The following is a 15,208-nucleotide window of genomic DNA, read 5'->3' on the forward strand; positions in this document are numbered from 1 at the left end:
CAGCGACATGGATCTTGACAAGATCCATGAATTCATCGATAGTATCAAGATCCTAGGCTAGGGTCCTATCGTTGTTCTCTTGATCTTGAGATAGATATCTTGCCGCTGGGATCATCACTTCAGTGGGGATCATCGCTTCTATTTTGAACACCAAAGAGTATTGAGTTTGGCCTATGGCCACTTTGGAAGTGGTCCTATCTTACCGTAGGACAAAAGGAAGTTCTTCTGCCCATCTTATGTAATTTTCCTACTATATCCATCCCCCACTTCATGAATAGCCAATAGGAGATGATAGGATGAAAAGGTTCTGCTGATCGATGTAGGGTGTTGCTATGTCTTTGACAAGCATCACATCTTTAAGCATGCAAGAAAGAATCTTTCTTCATGGTTGGCAAGTAGTATCTCGTCCTCAACACCTTGGAGCACAAGGATTTTCCCCTAGTGTGGTTACCATAATCTCCTTCATGTATGTCTTTTAGGACTTCCGCAACCTCGTGATCTTCTAGGCATCTAAGGAATGGACCTGCCATGGATTTCCTGTATATCTTACCTTGGGTCATCACAAAACGTGAGACCCTCATTTTGAATAACTTGTCACTTTTTTCTTCCTTCGAGATGGTACCATTTTGGAGATATTCCATAATGCGTTGAATCCATGATCTTGAGGTTTGGGAAGGATCCTTGATGCTAGAATCTTGATGAGGAAGTTGAGGAATAGGATCTTTAATGTTAGCGATGCTGGTTGTTACCTCATCATCATCGGGATCCTTCAGCCTTTTGGAATGATCCTCGACTGCTGGGATCATCACATGGATTATCGGCAACCTGGTTTCTAGTGGGATCCTAAGAGAAGATCCTAGATTAGCACAAGCATCCGCTTCAACATTATCTTCTCTAGGAACTTGGTTTAGACTGAATGCTTCGAATTCAGAGGCTAAATTTTTGAGGATCCGGAGGTATAGTGCTAGCCTTTCTCCTTTTACTACATAGGATCCATTAAAATGGTTAGTTATTAATAAGGAGTTTGACATATACCTGAAGATCCTTGGATAGTTGTATTCCCATGATTAGTGCCTCGTATTTAGCTTCGCTATTGGTTGCATCGAACTCACAACTAATTGCCTGGGGTAGGATGTCCCCCTGTGGCAACTTTCGTATGATCCCTAGTCCAGTTCCTCTTTGGTTTGATGCTCCATATGTGAATAGTTTCCATCTTCCTCTGTTTTCTTTTTCTAGAAGTCGTTTAGTTTCTATCTCTACTTCAACTTGACGATCATTATTGAAGTCATCCATAAAGTCTGCCAGTACTTGAGACTTTATCACAGATCTTGGCTCATACTTGATGTCGTATGTGCTTAGCTTCACAGACAATTTTGCCAACCTTCCTGAGATTTCTGGTTTACTCATCACAATCTTAATAGGATAATTAGTTCTTACATTTGTAGGATGTGTTTCAAAGTAGTGTCGTAATTTCGTAGAAGAATTTACTAGTGCAAGTATAATTTTTTCAAGGTGAGAGTACCTGGTCTCAGGATCCAAGAGACTTTTACTTCAATAGTAGACAGAATGTTGATCCCCGTTAAGATCCTTAGCTAAGACTGCCTTCACCACGTTTGATAATACTGAAAGGTAGAGAAGAAGTGGTTCCCCATCTAATGGTTTTACTAATAGGGGTGTTGAACTTAGGTATCTTTTAAGTTCCTAGAAAGCATCTTTTTGCTCCTCGTTCCACTCAAACCATTCATTTCGTAGAAAGGTTTGCATTTTTCTAGGGATCTTGAGATGAACATGTTTAAGGATGCCACTCTGCCTGTTAGTCTTTGAATATCCTTTGTCGAGAACGGGAATCTTAGATCGATGATTGCTTTGATTTGCTTAGGACTTTCTTCAATTCCTCTTCTGGTCACCATGTACCCAAGGAACTTGCCTAATCTCATTCCAAAGTGACACTTGGAGGGGTTCAACTTCATGTTATACTCATCCAGTATATCAAAGGCTTCTTCAAGATCCTTGAGATGTATTCAACTTTCTTTGACTTGACCACTATCTCATCAATGTAGACTTCCATGGTGTCCCTCTGTTTCTCTTTGAACATCCTGTTGACTAGCCTTTGATATGATGCACATGCATTTTTGAGACCAAATGGCATGGCAGTATAAAAATATATACATGTGGAGGTTATGAATGTTGTATCCTCTTGGTCAGATGGTTCCATTTGGATTTTCTGGAACCCTGATGATGCATCCATGAATGTTAGTAACTCATGACCAGTTGTGGCATCCATCATGGAGTCTATGTGTGGTAGAGGGAAAATATCCTTGGGACAAGCCTTGTTGAGATCCATATAATCCACACATACTCTATATTTTCCATTCTTCTTTTGTACTACGACCACGTTGGCTAGCCACCTTGGAACATCACTTCCTTGATCATTCCTGTTTTAAGAAGTTTTTCTACTTCTTCTTGTATGATTTGGTTTATCTCTAGTGCAAACTTCCTTATCTTTTGGTGTATTAGTCAAAAAGAAGGATCAATATTAAGTTTATGGGTTATTATATTTTTGTATATACCTGTCATGTCCTCGTGTTTCCATTCAAATGTGTTGCTTCTAGATCTGAGGAACTTTATTAGTTCTTGTTTGATTGGTTCTAGTATTGAGGATCCTATGAGAACTTTGGCATAAAGATCGTCAAGATTTAGGGGCACTTCCTTTACATCTTTCTCTCTTGTTTCTAACACATCTTGTGCCCCCTAATTTAATTGTTATGCTTATTGTGGTATTGTTGTAGATTTCATCGAGGTCTTGTAGCATTCTTTGGATTCTTGTTGATCACTTGTGATATTTACTGTCCTCCATGGGGTGAGCATCTTCACCATTGATGATATATCGATGGGACAGCCTTCATTTCGTGGATCCATGGTATAGCTAGAATAACATTATGAGAGGATAATGTATCTATTACACAAAAACGTTTCATAGAGTTTACCCCCTCAATGTAGATAGGTAGCTTTATTCCGTTGACTGTATGTTTTGTTTCACTACTGAATCCTATTAATACTGAGGATCTTTTGATTAGTTTTTACTTTGGGATGTTCATTCTTTTTAAAATATCCAAGAGTATAATGTTGACCGAGGATCCTCCGTTGAGAAGGATCCTTCTGACGAAATGGTTGGCGATGTAAAGAGTGATCACCAATCCGTCTTGCTTAGGATCTTGGATGTATTTTCTATATGCTTCGTCGAAGGTGATCTCCTTCTTGTTTGTGATTGACGTATTCTTTCGTGTCCTTTCTTCTTTTTGTGTTTTTGACATCTTGGCATGCCTTTTTGCTGCAGAATAAGAGGTACCACAAATGTCAGATCCTCCATAGATCACATTCGTTACCTTGGTGTCCGCAGGAGGGGATCCTGGCTTATTGAGGATCTTCTGAGGATCCTGATCTTTCTCTTTGGATCTTTCCTTTCTTCTTCCAAGTATTTCTTTGAGGTATAAGAGGTAGTTGATCTCCTTCTTGGGATTTATGTAATCCCCTGTGACATGACCAAAGTCTTCATGGTATACATGTCATTTGGATTTATCTTTCCAAGTGGTGGATTTTTCACCCTTCCTTGGCCATCTTGCTTTGTCACCAAGATCCTACATAAAAATTATTATACATAAAATATCCACAGAAAGCAATAGTCAGTAATCTTAGGTAATTCTTCTTCCTCCTTCGTCTTCAAGGGCATTAACCCTATGATGATCATGTTTGGAATATGGTTTAGACTTGTAGGATCTTTTTGCCAATGAGTCAACCTTCCTATTGGGGTGATCGTATGAGCTTGGTGGGTTGCTCCTTTTTTAGATCGCCTTGTCTTCTTCGAGCCTTATGAATCTTAATGCTTTACTTCGAACCTTATCTGTTCTCTTGAATGGGCTCATTAAAAGGTCTATGTAGAAAGGAGAGTCCTTTTTAAGCCTATTTTAAAGGCTTCAACCGCAGTTGCCATATCAATGTTGGGGATACTCAGAGCTTCCCTGCCAAACTTGTCCACAAAAGTCCTAAGGGATTCCTTAGTATTCTAAAGCACTCGATAAAGATCACTAGTGATATTTTCAAATGTTTTGCTACAAGAAATTTGATTGTTAAACAAATTAACTAAGTGAGCAAATGAAGTAATAGAGTAAGGAGGAACGTTAAGAATCCAGTTTAAGGTTGATCATGTGAGGATCGAACCAAAACCCTTGCACATGCAAGCTTCCTTTAAGTGTATGGGAATGTGGATGATCTCCATTCTTTCCCTATACTATGCTACATGCTCCATAAGATATGTAGTCCCATCATAAGGCTTCATGTTGGGCGTTTGGAAGCGCTTTGGGACTTCGGTATCACCTATTGTGGGAGCAAATCTTGAGATCCTGTGGCTTGTGGGGGATACTTCCGGTATATGTTGGACTACTCCAGGCACGCTTCAGATCATTTGTCTTAATTGTTGAAGCTCTTAAGCCATGATCGGGCTTAAACCTATATCAAGGTCCATAGAGTTAGTGGTAAAAACATTATTATTATTCACAAAGTTACCAGGATCCTTTGTGTTTGGCGTAACAAAGATTTCATAGAGATCATGGGTCACATAATGTCACACCCCCGAACTAGACGGCGGAAACGTCTCGGGGCTCGTGTGACAAACAATTGAATAATCATCACAATGAATATACATGAATCATAACACAATCATCACCAACATTACATAATACAACTAGCACTGTTCACATCAAGTACATTGTTAAAATACATAAGTTCAAATTGTTAAAAGTATGATAATTGTTATTACATAAACGAAACCATACACACTTGCAAATCTTCCAGCTTAACGATTACCTGAGAATACAAGTTATTTTGAAAACGGTCAACATATATAATGTTGGTGAGTTCATAAGTATGTTTGAGTAAAAGTCTTTGTATCTTTCATAAAAACCTAGAAAATCCGATATTTTCTCAAAAATGTTTAAAAATGATATAAAAATCAAATATAAATGCATGTGTAAATTTCGTAGTTATAACTTATACGAGTGTGGTTTAGATTCATTGTATTTTGAATAAATGATAAGTGTTTATGAATAATTTCCCCAGAAAATCCGAGATTTTCTGTTTTATAACAACGTCTAGGTTCTTGTATCGTTAAGTAAGTCGCTTTGCATTGACACAATTAAAGAGTTTATCTTCAAAAGATTAATCTTTTGGTATCGAATCCCTATATGAGCCGTTATAACCATGCATGATAATGACTAGGTCGTCCGTCTTGGTATTTTTCCAAATGCCGGTCTTGCTAAGGATATTGTCACCCTAGACTGGCCTAGTCTAGCTGTAGCTAATAGCTAAGGCGTGGGGGTCACCCCGTATAGATTTATACACAAACTCCCGCTTTCCTACCAGGAAACTCTGATTATAACTATAGGCTACTATTGTACACTCAGAGGTGCCAACCGACATGTCTCACTAGATTCTCAACCTCTTTCGTACTATATTTAATGTTTAAGGATATGTAGTATGTTTTTGTATTCAAACAGTACATATTTAAGTATACGAAGTTTAATGATTATGCAACAGTATATTGATGATCCACTAGCATATGAATTTCATTCCAAGCCCAATTAGCATGTAATTGGACCACAAGGGCCCAATAACATGGAAGATGGTAATTTGAGCCCAATAGACATGTATATGGGCCACAAAGGCCCAATAAACATATAGTCCATAACTTAGGCCCAAATTAAAATGTAAGTGAGTCACACGACCCAATAAACATGTCATGGTAAACATTGGGCTCAATATACACTTAATTGGTCCCTTAGGGTCCAATGGCCAAGTAACATGAATATTAAGCCCAATAAATAGTTATCGACGTATTTCGTTCATTCGTTTTGTTCTGTTGTTTGTTTTGACTCAAGGTTTACTAGATTGATAATAAGAAGTTTTCTTTTTGTGAAAGTGACATTTTTGGCTAATAATCCTCCAATCTTAAATTAAGGCCCAAAGTTTTGTAAAAATGACACTTTAGTCCATAAGTTATAAAAATTTGCAATTTTGCCCCAAATGTCTAAAAATTTACGGTTTTATCCCCCAAAACGTTATGTGTGACATCCCCAAAATCACGGCCAGAAAAGACCGATTTCATTTATGCTTTTTAAAATAATTTCAGAGTAAATCCTTTTGATTTAAAAGTGTTGCGGAATTTGTTCCCAAAACAAAATATGATAAAATAATATTTATCAAAGCATTTCATCAAGATATGTATTTTCATTATATAATCAAAACTCGGGATGTCATGTTCCGATACAGACCATAAATCATAAACGATAACATTACAAGTCATTCAACAAATATATACATATACAGACTTGTAAACAAAACAACTCGATGATTCATCCATCTTATGCCCTTGCACCACTTCCTGTAATACAAATAAAACTGAGTGGGTCGGGCTTGGGAGCCTGGTGAGCATATAGGGTTTTCAACCCACAATAAATAATTATATTTAATTTCACCAACCAACAATATCCCGATTACCCATTCCCATTATCCTCACTTTACGTCCCTAAAACAACATCTATCTCAAGGGACCTAATCTAGGATTTTCATCGGGACGGACATTACTGCTAAGGGGTTTCCTCAACAATAGATATCCTAAGGCAACCATGAGGGGGATAGAGTACACCGGTGAACACATCGTTCACAACACCTACAGCTTATGAACCTGCTAGCGTTCCACAGGACTGTCTAGAAAGAGTCTGTGGTCATTATCCAGACTCCGCTGAATAACTAGATCAACAACAACATCGAGGCCTCTCATATATTTATTACACACCAACTATCTACCCATGTTCTACCCAACATATTAGTAGATAAAAATATATATTTTTATACATAGTTTAAAACCTGTATAGCATTCTCATTCAATACATATTCCACATAACAGATGAGGCACACCCACATAACACATATTTCATAGAGAATAAATCAGATCTATGAGATAGAAGAAAGTGAATATACATTCACACACATAACCACAAAATTATACACATAACACGTATTTCGTATAAAATACTTTATAATTATGCGTTAGAAGAAAGTAACTACACACTCACTTGATCAGAAGATGATCGGACAGCACTACGACTTGCAGAAGTAGTATTCTTCAGTAGATCTGGAAGATCTTCACAAAAACCGGGCTCCTCACGGGCAGAGCTTCGGCTCGGGAATCGCACTTCTCGGGAACTTCGGGGCTTCGGGACTTGCTTCGGGGCTCGGGATATATATCGGGGCTTCGGGATACTTCTGGCACACAAAACGATGCAAAACGGGAGAAAGAGGAGAGAATTTGGCAAATGGAGTCGGCTGCCCTCGCAACCCTTTTATAGGAGGCTGAGGCCTCGCAGTACGCTGGGCGTACTGCCTTACGCGGGGCGTACTCCTCCGAAATCGTCATTGTATGCGTCATCCGAAGAACTCGAGTGTGAGGGTCGTCATGCTTCGCTGTACGCTGAGTATGCTGGGCGTACTTCGGATAAGTCCGGTGACTCCCCTTCGGATAATATCGGGTTTAATAATTAATTTTAAATTTTAATTATTTAATAAACTTCGAAAAATCATATCTTCTTCATACGAACTCCGTTTTCGACGTTCTTTATATTCACGCGTAGGTGAGACTACGCTCTACAACTTTCGTTTAGACTCTGTCGGCAAATTTTGATTTTATTTTTATTATTTATTTTTAGTAGGCCAGGACAGGAAAACTCCGTTATAAATTCATAACTTCTTCATCCGACGTCCGTTTTCGCCTAACTTTTTATCGCTTTACTACTATTCATGAGATCTTCGATTCTCATTTAGATTGTTTAGACCAACAATCACTCGATCTCGAATCGAGTATTCGGGCTGCATACTACTAAGTCGAAACTTAGAAAAATCATAACTTCCTCATACGAAGTCAGATTTGGGCGTTCTTTTTATGCACGGTCTCGGTTTAATGAACTCTATGACATTCGTTTAGATCACTAAGGCTAAATATTGTTCTAACGTAAATTTCACTTTTTACGTCATTCAGCGTTGCCGGTTCTGTCGCGAAACTTCGACAGGTCATAACTTCGTTATAACTCGGATTTCGGCATTCTTTATATATTCGGAAACCTCATTTCAACTACTAAAACATTTTCCATAGATATCAGATTTATCTAACATTTTATTTTGACGCTTATTTTTATTCTTAATTACATTAAGACACACAATTAAGCACAAAACACATAATACTCAAATAATACATTTTTATTATTTCAAAACGGGTTACAAATTTTAACCTAGACTATTATATCAACATTTATGACAAGCCCATAAACACAAGCGTTACATTATGTTTTCACATTTAGAACCCTATTTTTATTCTTAATTACAAATTTGCATTTTGGCCCTTTTTAAAGTATCTTTAACATAAAAATACCTTTTTATACATTTAGGACCTGTTTGGCCCTTATAAAAACATAAATGTCACTTTTTGCCCTTATCTTTTGTTTTCTTGACAATTTTGACCTTTAACAAAAATTTTGTTGGACTCTTTTGTATCTTAAGCATGAAATCATTTTGGCTTGATAATGTGATGTAAATAATGTCATAGTTCATAGATCTTTGCTATAAAATGTTTAAAATTTTGATATTTGCTAAGATCTAACACAATATTACCAAATAAGCTAAGAATTCACACAAAACATGCGTATAAAACATAGATCTACACATTTTACTTGCATTCTCCCCCAAAAATCATATGAAAATCGAAAACAAGGGGGTATGAACTCACCTTTTTGCTTGATGTTCGGTTTTTTAAGAAGAAGTGGAAAGATTTTTGGTCTTAGCACACCTTTGATGTAGATCTCGAGTTTATGGAGCTTCTAAGGTGTGATCATGGAATAAAAGCCATGTAAGAAGGAGTTTTTCATATTAAGGTGAAAGAAGATACTTGTGGTTGACAATAACTTACCAAAGATTTGAATGCCTTGAAGAAGAATCCTTAGAACCCTAGCAAATTTTTGAGATCTTGATGGAAGGATGAGGATGATCTTTGAGAGGCTTGGATAGAATTTTCAAGTGTGTGTGTGTGTGTGTGTTTTGGCTCTCGATCGAGAGTAGAAGAGGAGAGGGGAGAGAGAGAGGGGTGAGGTGACTAGCTTGGTTGCATGGTGATCCTTTCATGGATGTATGATGAACAAAATGAAGGTGGCACCTCCAAAGTCAACCCTCCCTTAATTCTCTTCCTTTTTTTATACACTGGCTGAGATTTTGGGCCAATAAGAAAAGATGGAGTAGTTTGAGCCCATTAACTCTAGCTAGGATATTTGGATCCTAAACATAAATTTTTTTGACCCATTGGGCCCTTGGAAGCATTCACGGCCCAATTAGAGTAAAAGAATGGGCTTATGGCTCACTAAGGTCAATTGTATTAGTTATGGCCCATTAGGGATATAATGAATCATTCTAGATCCAAATGGTCCAAAATGTTTTGGATTTATGAATTAGGTCTAATTAGGATCCAATTAGGGTTTCTAAGTCCAATAAAGTTGAGTTGAGTGCTTATTGGTCCATTAGGCCTAATAAGGAACTCCTAGTCCAATATGGACTTAAACTGGGATTTTTAGGGTTTTTAGTCTCTTTGATGAACATGATTGATGAATCTAATGAGCATTGTGTGAGATTTACTTAGGGTATATGATTTACAATAGATGAATGGTTATGTGGAATAGAATTTCCTAGCTAAAATGCTAGTTGTGACACATAAGCTCGCTCATTGGAAGTTGTATCCCAGGCGGGAGTGGATGTCGGTATCGATGATACTATCTCTCGGCGGTTTCCAAATGATCTTGTATTGTCTAAGTTCAGGATCTTGGATTGCAAGATCGAGGGTGCTACGCCTTGGGGTTTATGGATCTCCGCCCTTATTTTGTCCATTCCCTTGAGTATCGTTCTGTTTTCCTCCTGATGTTGGGTCACTTGTCGTTCCAATCTCGTCATCATAGCAAAGAGCTCGTTGTTGGAGATATCTACAGGAGGATCTTGGGATCCTTGAGTAACAATTGGAGGAGTGCTTTTCTTCGGTGCATCAGAAATCTTTTTGGGACCTCTGGATGGAGGTGGTGGAATGTTTTTGGAGGAAATGGTAGGAATGGAGGAGGAAGATATGGTTGGTTGTGTTGACATAATTTTTTGAAAGGTTTTGGACACCACGGCCCCACCGTAGGCACCAAATTGTTTTGGTCAAAAATCAACTAAGTAGAATCTTACCAAATTGTATGAGAAGCTGTGATGTTCGTGGTAAATCAAGTAAGAAATGATAATCAAAGTGACACAAGTGAGTTACAAGGAAAGTCATTGATCCTTGATAAGATCTCCGACATAAAACTTTGGGAGGTGATAATGATCGCTTGCCTTGATAATTTTATTAATATAAAATGTTGAATATAGAGCTAAATGTTTGAATGCAAGTGCAATTGTCGTATATGAGCTAAATGTGTCCCTAGTTGATAATTACATGTGTTATTTATAGTCTAATACTAATAACAAGAAGTCCGATAATTTCGGGATCCTCTAGGATCAACATATAAACGTTATTTGACTTGATATTCCAGATCGTTTGTCTGATTGAGATGACTCTCTATTGAGAATGAGTTTTGTGTTGACTTGCTCTGCACATGTGAAAAAACAAAACAAAAATATAACAATTAAGAGTATTAGAAATATTAGTGGTAATAGTCAGGATCCTCATATATGTTTAAGGATCCTGAGGTTTCAGAAGTATTCGAGGATCCTAAATATGATTTAAGGATCCTGCCCCTTAATACCATCCATGATAACATAATTAGGGACGATATCGGGGTAACTTTTAGAAATCATAAGGATGAGCCATGTAAAATATTATAAAATTAAAATAAAAGTAGATATTAGTGTAAACTATATGGATCAAAACTGTAATTTACAATATCTAATAAAGGTTAGACTGGTCATTTTGGCATCATTAAATAAAAGTGGGTTAAATCTGGGTGGTTGGGGTTGTGTGGAAACTGTAGTTGGTTCCTCGATAGGTGTGCCTAGTTACCGTCACCTGTTGGGGCTCACACATCTTATGTAGAAAGGGGGGCTGGTTTACTCTATCCTGACACATCTCATGTTATGTGGGCTTCCCTTTCAACAAAATTCTTAATTCACACCTTCACTGCTTAATTTATATTTTCCGTTTCGATATATAGCAAATAGTTTAATTTAGGTGATTTCTTAATTTTAATAGATTATATTACAAAATATATTTAAAATAAGAAGAGACTAAATGGGTCGAACAAAGAAATTGGATCGAAATTTATATAAACGATAAAGTACACCAAATACATAACACATTCTTAATTGATTACGATATAAATAGATAATTATTACTACTGTAATAAAGTTTTATAATATCGTTTAAAATATTAAGTTATTAATTATTTTAGAAGTTAAAATGATTAACCAACAAAGTTTTAGGTTGGAGCCTAATCAAAGCGGGCAAACAAGAAGATCTGACTGAGTTGATGATGCACTGGATCTCGAAAGGCGAGAGGCTATGTGAAAACCATATATATATATATATATATATATATATATATATATATATATATATATATATAGGTGGGTTTAATTGAGAAAATAAAAAAGGTTGAGAATGGAGGAATCATTCTCAGCCACTCATTTAATTAGTCTCTAAACATAAAGGACACGGTGGCAAACTTGTAAATATGATATAATAGCCTTCAATCACAAATACGAACAGTTGAAATTCATTCGTTTTTTGCTCTTTCAATCGAAACTTCAATTCTGTTTGAATACGAACATATCTTTGATATCTACGATTAATTATACTCTCAGCATCATTAGAACAACATCATCGATAATCAACAAAAAAATCAATTCGTATCATTCGTTCAACATCATTCATCAAATAAAACATCGAAATTAAGGTTAGAAAAAGATCAAATCTTTTTTTGTTTGAAATTTTCATATATTTCTCCACCAATCTACTATTTTGTAAGATTTAAGCAGTCAAAGTATCATATTTATCACATTTTTAAAAAAGTTAACTTGTATGCACTCCAACTGTTTGATGAAATGCATAAACTAAATTACCACGTTATATTCACATATGAATATGTTTTCTCACCTGAATCAATATGTGATTATTAAGACACAAAACAAATATGCAAGTCTGTATGTTATTCATATGTGAATAACATATAAAAAATTATATATATTTCTGAAAACACATTGTAATATTCATATATGATTATACTGTGCAATAATCACATATGAATATACCAACTATTATTTATAAGTGAATATACAATCTAATATTCACAAGTGAGTACACTATGTACTATTTTCATGTGATATACTATATAATACTATATAATATTCACATATGAAAATATCATATAATATTTATAAGGGAATATACCATCTAACATTCACAAGTGAATATACTATGTAATATTCACAAGTGAATGCATCGTCTAATATTTAAATATGAATATACTATGTTTAGTATATGCTATATTCATATATGAATGATACTTAAATTGTAAAAAAAAATTAATCATAGTTTTATTCATAAGTGAATAACGAATGTACTGTAGTAAAAACCAGATTCATTTTTATACATTATGAATAATGATAGCTGAAAATATAAAAAAAAATAACTTTTTTATTTTATGTTAAAACTATATCAATATGGATGGCTATTTGTAGAGAATAAAAAATGATGATTTTTGGTATATTTAAAATCATATTTCGATAAAAATAGCTTCTTAAAAATTTAAAAAAAACGAAAAAACTATTTTTTTTGTATATATTAAGGTAATGTTTAGCATAGTTTAAGGAAACATATTTTGTTGGAAAACACATGTGCATTCATTTCCCATTTCCGCTGGTACGTTGGAGACTTTTGCGGCAAAAATAAATGATTGGCTGAGAGTGATTCTCCCATTCTCGATCTTTTTTTTTTCTCAATTGAACCCTCTCTCTCTCTCTATCTATCTATATATATATATATATATATATATATATATATATATATATATATATATATATATATATATATAAGAACCAAAACTGCAAAGATATTTTGGATTAATGATGCAAGTTAAAATCTTTATGGACCAAAACATATATTTTGACATTGATTATTTTTGCAATTTTGTCTTTTTTTTTTTTATTTATTTAAGTTATGTTTGAGAATGAATATAATATTTAACTATCATCATACAACAAATGAGAAGGCAACAATATAATATTTTAATTTGTTGATAAACTTTATTTAACTCTAAGTAATACACCTTAGAGAAATTTCAAGTTTGGTTCTTTTAATTTAATCAAAATTACAAATCGAGTTCAAACTTTAAAATAATCTCAATGTTGTTTTTAATTAAGTACGTATTTCATTGTAGATATTGATATTCTTATAATCTAATCACAAGCATAAGTTTAGTCCAACATTTAACGTCATTTTATATGATTTTGAGACATTTACAATGAAACGACTTTTTCAAAATTTCGATTGAGATTTTGGGTAAAGCACAATGATCAACTTTGTAACTTATTCTGAACTTTATTATATAAATTGGTAAAAATTTTATTAACAAATTGAAATATTACGAAATTTTTTGGTAAGAGATCGACTTTCTTGTATAAGTTGATAAAAATATGTTACTTTACAATATAAATACATCATTAATCCTACAAATTTTTTTTATTAATACTCGTAATAATAGTGCAACTAAAGGCTAGTAAGTTAGTTGCATTTCATCACCTCAAAAAGCAATAACTAAGCTATAAATTTCACTTTTTTCATACCATCTCAAACTTATGCCTTGTTTCCGAGTTCTATCTAAAGAGGAATATAGATGAAAATGGAAAAAAAGTGAGGGACGTTGAAAGAAATTCGTGTTCCTGAGTTTTATTAATGAAATGAAGATAAGGTGAAGGAAAGGATTTTGAAACCATATTTTCCTACCAAATTTTCCTTTTAAATTGGACGGATTTAGGATAAAAGTAAGAGAAGGGAAAAACTTTAAGTTTATTTTTTTTTCCTCCTAACTCACGAACACAAAAACATATAAAAAAAATTATTTCCTTCGAACTCAGGAAGACGAAATAAAGAAAATTTTATTTCTTCTCCTTTTCTTTCAATATTTTTCTTTTCTTTTCTTTTTTAAATTTACAAAACAAAAAAAAAAAAAAAAAAAAAAAAAAAAAAAAAAACTCGGAAACAAGACGCTACATCATATGCCATGTCATCTTTAACATCATTTGATTTATGTAGGAAATGGCGTGCAAATGTTATAACGTGTTATACCTATGCTAAGAGATACAAAGAGAGTTAGAGAGAGAGTGAGATAATGACTTTTGATTGGTTGATTTTCACATTACTTCCCGTGGTCATGGTAACATTTCTTAACATAACATCAAATAACATGAGAGGGGGGCGGTGTGCCAATGTTATGGCGCCGTTATAGGAGCTGCCAAATCAGCATAACGTCTTATGGCGTTGCCCATACCGAGTAGACTTATACACGTAAACCCATAAAAAGTGTATTAATTATGAAAGGCAATACATATTTATTATAAAAATAAATAAATAAATAAAGAATAAAGAAACAAATAGTTGTGGGTAACATTTACTCACTAGAGATCCTGCCTCCAACTTTTGACCTTGGTTTCCTGGTTCATGCACTCCAATCACACTCTTCTAGCTTTAACTTTTAAAAGAAAACGAAGGTCCCGAGTAGGGCTCAACATATAAGCATGATGAACTCACGTTAAACACGTTCTCATAAACGATAAGGACATGAGAGAATAGTGATAACTTAATAACTTATGTTAAGAAATAAATATAAGATTTTTTTTACCAACGTGATAAAACGATCATGTAATATTTGATGGAAAGGATAATTTTTCTTCAATCCTATATTATTTATAACATCCAAAAGTATATTCACTATTGGAAAATGGCTAATGTAATACGCCACATATAATGCGGTTGTAATTAAAATATGGTTTAGTACTAATCTAATACGAGCATATAATATGGTTTAGTACTAATTAGCTTGAAATATATTAAAACCTAGATCAAATACGGCTCATTTTGAATCAAATACAT

The 15,208-nt window shown here is 34.5% G+C and overlaps 1 protein-coding gene across 1 annotated transcript; it reads right to left on the bottom strand.

The window, feature by feature from the left end:
- Positions 1-356: 356 nt before the first annotated feature.
- Positions 357-1,407, bottom strand: LOC145095761 (uncharacterized). Its single transcript, XM_079033588.1, has 2 exons — positions 1,113-1,407; positions 357-982 (listed from the first exon to the last, which is right to left on the bottom strand). Exons 1-2 carry the CDS (start codon positions 1,405-1,407, stop codon positions 357-359), a joined length of 921 nt encoding a protein of 306 aa, XP_078889714.1.
- Between the last annotated feature and the right edge of the window lie 13,801 nt (positions 1,408-15,208).

Source organism: Lactuca serriola, chromosome 3 (assembly GCF_051521515.1).
Source record: "Lactuca serriola cultivar US96UC23 chromosome 3, Lser_US96UC23_V15, whole genome shotgun sequence".
Lineage (NCBI taxonomy): Eukaryota > Viridiplantae > Streptophyta > Magnoliopsida > Asterales > Asteraceae > Lactuca > Lactuca serriola.

What these genes read in the sequence shown, in the direction of transcription:
- LOC145095761 (XM_079033588.1), bottom strand. Translation starts at nt 1,407, where the DNA reads ATGAGTAAACCAGAAATCTCAGGAAGGTTGGCAAAATTGTCTGTGAAG. An exon ending in CCTACCCCAGGCAATTAGTT is followed by an intron (nt 983 to 1,112) that starts GTGAGTTCGATG and finishes GATCCTATGTAG; the next exon opens with TAAAAGGAGAAAGGCTAGCA.